At 42.9% G+C, this 6,590-nt stretch overlaps 1 protein-coding gene across 1 annotated transcript; it reads right to left on the reverse strand.

Moving 5' to 3' along the window:
* Positions 1 to 220: 220 nt before the first annotated feature.
* il17c (interleukin 17c) lies at positions 221 to 2,429 on the reverse strand. The gene is given in 4 exon segments (XM_073472916.1): positions 221 to 488; positions 2,005 to 2,240; positions 2,344 to 2,393; positions 2,396 to 2,429. Coding segments are annotated over 4 exon segments (588 nt in total).
* Positions 2,430 to 6,590: the final 4,161 nt, after the last annotated feature.

Genomic DNA, 6,590 nt, shown 5'->3' on the forward strand with positions numbered 1-6,590 from the left:
ACACATTATAGATTAATCAATTGTGATGTCATCATTGCGACAATAAATAGGCCTATAAAAATAGGTTGATGTGACTTTGACTTTTGAAGCCTCATAAATAATTCCAGGGGTGTTGGCCAACAGTCATACTGTTGACTCAACATCCCTGAGTTAGATTTCCAGAGAACTTGGTGCATTTTAAAACAAACGCAACGATATGCCATTGTCGGATAGACCCCCTCTAGGAGGAGGTCTTGACTCTGGCACAGGTACAGCCAACAACTACTTCCAGAGTAACAGGCTTCAAATGGTACTTCATTCCATCACTGCAGAGCTCCTTCTTGAGAAACACCCTAGTCTGTTTTATGGGGACTGAGTTGTAGTCGTAGCTCTCCACTGGCAGCGGTCTCTTGTCTTGGCCTGGGTTGTCCTGGATGACGATGCATCCTGAACACAGGCACTGAGCCTCGGCGTAGGTAGTAGGAAAGTGATCCTCCTTTGTTACAGTTCTGGAAAGGAACAAGATGACGAGGTGAGCAGCTTATCAAAAACAGTGAGGGGATGTGACTGATGTGATATCCAATAAAATGATGCTTTCCTGGAAATGCAAAATCCTTCTATTTTTTACACCAGTAAATAGATAAAACTATTAGGTAAATCAAACTATAATGTGGAGATTTAGGGTTTTCACAACTGCACCTTGTCTGGTTGAACATACATAAAACCTGCACATTAAAGTGTATTTAAAGGTCTTGGGGAGTACTACTGCTTATATGGAAAAGGTAGTATGAAGCTTTTTGTGGCTCCAGAAGAAGCTGCATGTAATCTGATGAAGTGCTCAATGGCATTAATTGGTTTTTAAAAGCAGCAAAGCATTGCATCCCCATAACACTGTTGGACTCATTCTGGACAGTTTAAAACAAATGGTCAAAATCCATACAGTGTAACCAGAGATATGACTGTTTTATTCCAAGCATTCTTCTTCCTCTTCAACAACACCACATTGTAAGACTCATGGCAGTATTGTGAGTACTGAAGGGCACTTTTCATCATGATCTGAGTGCATGTTGGAGCGTGTTAAGGCTGAATAAGAGGTTTTCTCACTGAAGAACCCCAAAAGCTACTTTGTATAATTACTGAGACTTTAACAGATTAGGACGATTTACAGTAATCAGGAAAATACCTCCCCTATCACGGACAAAATGAACTGCAACAGATTAGAGATAGCACATCTGACTTTAAGAAGTCATCACGTCACTCCCACAGGTTCTGTGCCAACAAAGCTGAGCTCACCGGCTGCAGGGGGACTTCCCTCTCTGAGCGGGTGCGGCACACCAACACGTCACCAGCGTTCAGAGCCAGGTGCCAGGTGAACGACAGCTGAACCACACTAACGATTAATATGAAGGAGAGAAGTCTGACGCATTTACGCAACTGCGGCGTTTGAGGACTGTGATGATACTACTGATATCATTTCAGTGTAATGGTGCTGAGTGTTGCCGGATGTTTATGGCTACACCAGCCCATCATTTGCAAACACTCAGGATGACTAATTTCAACCTGACATATTTGGTATCATTGACAAATGTCGGATTTAATAGAGTTTTTAATGATTGTCCATAACAGCAGATTAACCAGATATCATCTAAACTGTGTGACAATAAAAATGAAATGATCTAAATCTAAAACATATCGACTGTCTCACACATCTGTGATAGTCTTTCCCATGTCGGTCTTAAACCGGGTCCCCTCGTGAAATCCAGTCCGAAGTGGAAGGTGATCCAAACGTGCCGAGATCACAGAGGGGGTCAGCATCCGAGCTAGAAGGTTCCCCGAGCTCAGGACTGACATTGTATCAGTCGCTGCGACTTTTATCAACACCTGTGGCTCTGTGTATCCTGCGTTTTGAACAGGTGTAGGATCATGTGAAGAGATGGAATGACGCTTTTTAACCCTTCAGATACGCTCACTCCATTCATATGATGTTGAAAGGTGAAACTACAGGACGCGCAGCTCTGTACTCACATGTATCTCCAGGGGGACAGGGACCGGCCGCTCAGCTGCTCAGCCGCCTCCTGCTGGTACAGCGCCACGGGGCAGGAGGCGGGTGAGTCACGTGCCGCCGCAGGTGAAGGGTCCGGGGGCTGCGGGTAATGGCTCCTCAGCTTCCTGTCCACGGCCTCGCTCAGCTCGTGGTCCTCATAGCACCGGTGCATCTTGCACGTCCACACGGGCACGAGAAAAAGTCCAAAGATGAGAATCTGTGGAGGGGCAGACAGAGAGCAGTGATGGAGGAGGCAGAGCCTGTCAGAGCAACCGCCCTGTCCTGTCTGTCCTGTCTGTCCTGTCCTCTGTGTCACTCACCTGCTTCATGTCCATCCTGTCCGTCTGTCTCCTTTCCTCACTGACCGACTAACGAGGGGCTCTGCTGTGCTTTGACTCGCCTCCATGCTCGGTCGTCTATTTATCGGTACACCTGGGAAAAACCGGAGCATGAGGAAATGGAAACGCTATTTAGCTCCTCGACTTCCTCTTCCCCGGGTGAAAGTTGCCCACAGCGTGTAGGTGTGAGGGATACTCCTGTGTTGTAAGAATGCTTTAGACCAGGAACTTTCATCACACGCACGCAAGCACACGCGGGCTACTTGAGTAGGCGCTGAGCACACACACACTCACTATGTCAAACATAAACAGTGTGATGTCATGACAGTCCCAGTGCCAACCTGGCCCCTGAGCCAACATGAGGCAATAACCACGAACAATGCCTGACTGCCGTCAGAGCCTTGGTTGCCTTCATTGGCACATTATTTGGTGGAAGAGTATCATATGATATTATATGTAGCTGTCATGTTTGTAGATAGCTCGCCTATTTAGTTGTATATACATTCTGTGTAAGACGACTATCACTGTTATTTCATTACCTTATTTCATTATTTTATTTATGCACGTGTGTGTGTGTGTGTGTGTGTGCGTGTGTGTGTGTGTGTGTGTGTGTATTATTCACGTGGACACAGTCACATCGTGGGAACCCATCTTCCTTATAGGGCAAAGTCCCCATAATGTAAATCATTAAACTTTAGGCAGAGGACTTGGTTTAGGATATGGTTAGGTTTATGGTAAGGGTGTGTGTGTGTGTGTGTGTGTGTGTGTGTGTGTGTGTGTGTGTGTGTGTGTGTTGTACAGTTATCTTTGGAAGAACCAATTTGAGACCTTAGACCTTAAGAGTGAGGACCTTTTTGGAAAGTGGGGACAGTTTTTAGACAGACCTTCAAAGGGTGGTTTAAGGGTTCAGAATTGGTTTTACGGTTTAGGTTAGAGTTGGGGTTGGGTTTAGGCATTTAGTTGTTAGGGTAAGGGGTCGTGGTACAAACATGTGTGCAGTGTTGTAAAAAGTATCCAAAACTCATACTAGAGTAAAAGTAACAATATCATATTTAAATATTACCTTGGCAAAACAGTACTTGAGTAACTGTTTTCAAGGATCCACTTTAAATGTACTTATGTATCACAAGTACAAGTAAAAGTATTACAGTACATAGATTTACATGTATGTACAGTCCCAGCCAAAAGTTTACATGCACTTGTAAAGAACATGTACTGTACATCATGGCAGTCTTCAGCTCCAGTGATTTCTACAGCTCTCATTTTTCTGTGATGTAATGAGAGGAACACAAACTACTTTGTCACAAAAACATTCATGAAGTTTGGTTCAGTGATGAATTTATTATAGGTCTTCTGAAAATATGACCAAATCTGCTGAATCAAAAATATACACACAGTTATTCTAATATGTGGTTATATTCGGCCATTTTCACTTTGATAGCCATCCACAAGCTTCTGGTCGTCCTTTGGCTGAATGTTTAACCACTCCTCTTAACAGAATCGGTGAAGTTTGTTGGCTTCCTGGCACGGACTTATTTCTTCAGCACAGTCCACATGTTCTGGTGGGGTTCAAGTCAGGACTTTGTGAAGGCTCAATTCTAGCCTGATTGATCCATTCCTTTAACACTTTTGATGTGTGTTTGGGATCATTGTCCTGTTGGAACACCCAACTGCACCCAAGACCCAATCTTCTGACTGAGTTTAGGTTTTCCTGAAGAATTTGGAGATAATCCTCCTTCTTCATTATTACATTTACTTTCATTAGAGCAGCAGATCCACTGGCAGCAAAACAGCCCCACAGCATGATACTACCAGCACCATGCTTGACAGTAGGTCTGGTGTTCTTGTCCATGACTGTATACTGTATAATATGAGTTGCGATTATCTGCCTGGCTGATTATCAGATCTGATATTCAGCATTTTTCTGATCCCTGGAATCAGTTTAATCCATGGGTCTACAGTAGCCCAAGAACGGACAAACCAAACACTGGCTCTAGAGAGGGCACTTTCTGTTTGTAGCAGCCACTGAAGGAGAGGGTGAGATGAGGGGGTTCAGTTGGTTGCGATGTGCAAACTCACCACTAGATGCTACTAAACTCTAAAAACTTTATTTATACATTTGTTTAGATGCTTCACCCAGATACAACAAACAGTGCAAAGGTTTGTTTGTCTTTTTTAGCATTTATTTATTTATTTATCCATTCATTCAAAATGTTGTCGAAGGTTCTCAGTCATCCAGGTGATGGTAATTCTAATGTTCTAGCGTTAGAACTGAAGAAGCCTCTTGGATGAGACATGAAATTACACAATCAACTAAACATAAACTTAAAGAGAGGATTGAAATACATCTGAGTAAAAAGCAAAAAGACTGCAGCTTTTTGATCTTTTTAAGGCTCACATTTCAATAAGAACATAAAGGCTCTTTTTCATGTACACTGTTTTTAAGATCCTTTTGAGATCAAATTCCAAGTTGGTGGGGTTGTGCCAGACTACGTCACTTCTGATGAGGTAACACAACATGTTTGAATACATCATTATAAATATCCGGGGCTGAGATCCCAAAATAGCAGGATTTGTTATTATTGATCCTCCTTGGTGTTTTTGCCAGGAGAATTTCCAGAAGAGGTTTGTATTGCTGGCCCAGGACAATGCCAAGTGTCCTGTGGGAGAGATAAGGTGGCAGCTATTATTAGCAAACCTTTTTGGCTCCAGTTGAATGGTGCTGAGGCTTAAGAAAGTTTTCATTGTCGTCTTTGTATAACTTCGGCTGTAATGATACATGATTATTGTTTGACTGTCTCCTATGTGACAGCAACACACTTTCTCTCTCGCTCACTCACACTATCTGGTTCCAGGTCCACTTGATTTAATACAAATTCAACATCAGTTCTTCTTTCCAGCCATTAAGGCTAAAGTGCATTTTTTCAGTACAGAATCAATACCCCCAAGCAGGGACAAGTGTGCTTGTGTGTGTGTTAGGGACAACAGCGAGGCTGAAAAACAGGTGTGGAGATCAGAAACAGTCAATTTATATGCAACTGAAATAGGAATTAAAGCTGATATATTTATAATGGAAACACTGACAATGTATAATATGAAAGCTTTTGCTAGTAGTGATGAAGCCACAGAGAATTATCACCCAACTCTGCAGTTCCAATTATTTCCCCAGAGCTTTTTATCATCTTACAGCTCATTGTTTTGGCCATAGAGCACCCAGTTTTATACTTTTGATTTGATATATAAAGCTCAGTAAACCTACCAGACCAAAACAGAACTTAAAGCCCTTAGGAGGGCCAACTCCTCAGGTCAAGACTCTGCTGTCCACGTACATCTGAAGGAAAATAATCATTCCTTTGAGGACAACAATGTAAACATTTGTCCAGAGAAGACAGGTGGTTTGAAAGAGGTGTAAAAGAATCCATCTATGTCAAACTGGAACGACCGTCTTTGAACAGAGGAGGTGGCCTAAGACATTACTTATCACCCACCTACAATGCAGTACTGAGTTCCCTCCCCAGACAGCTTAACAACCATTCACATCTGGGCTCACCTAGCCTTAGAAACCCACATGAAGTCCGGTTGGGTCAATGACCCACAAGTGGCCCTAACGACTCTGAAACTCAGAGCTCACGTGTCCTTAATGACTCTGTAAGGACACTCCCACACAGAGTTTAAAAGTCTGCAGCTCCCCTCCAGTTAGTTAGAACTGAAGAAGCCTCTTGGATGAGAGGTGAAACGTCTTCAAGAAACTGAAACAAGTCCAGTTGCCTACGATACAGCACTTAGAAACACTGGATATGTTTTATACAGTATACGAACTACACACACTTTCTATATACTATATATGCACACCATATACTGTATTTATATAATGTATACCATGACATATAAACTGTTCAACTGGTTCATATATAATATATGTACATACACACACACACACACACACACACACACACACACACACACACACACATATATGTATATATATATATATACACTGATCAGGCATAACATAATGACCACCTGCCTAATATTGTGAAGGTTCCTCTTGTGCAGCCAAAACAGCTCTGACCTGTCAAGACATGGACTTCAGACCTCTGAGGGTGTCCTGTGGTGTCTGGCACCAGGGCGTTTTATAGTGGATCCTCTGGGTCCTGTATGTTGGGGGGTGGGGCCTCCATGGATCAGACCTGCTCCAGCACGTCTTACAGATGCTCGATCAGATTGAG

This window comes from Pagrus major, chromosome 8 (assembly GCF_040436345.1).
Source record: "Pagrus major chromosome 8, Pma_NU_1.0".
In the NCBI taxonomy this organism is placed as follows: domain Eukaryota; kingdom Metazoa; phylum Chordata; class Actinopteri; order Spariformes; family Sparidae; genus Pagrus; species Pagrus major.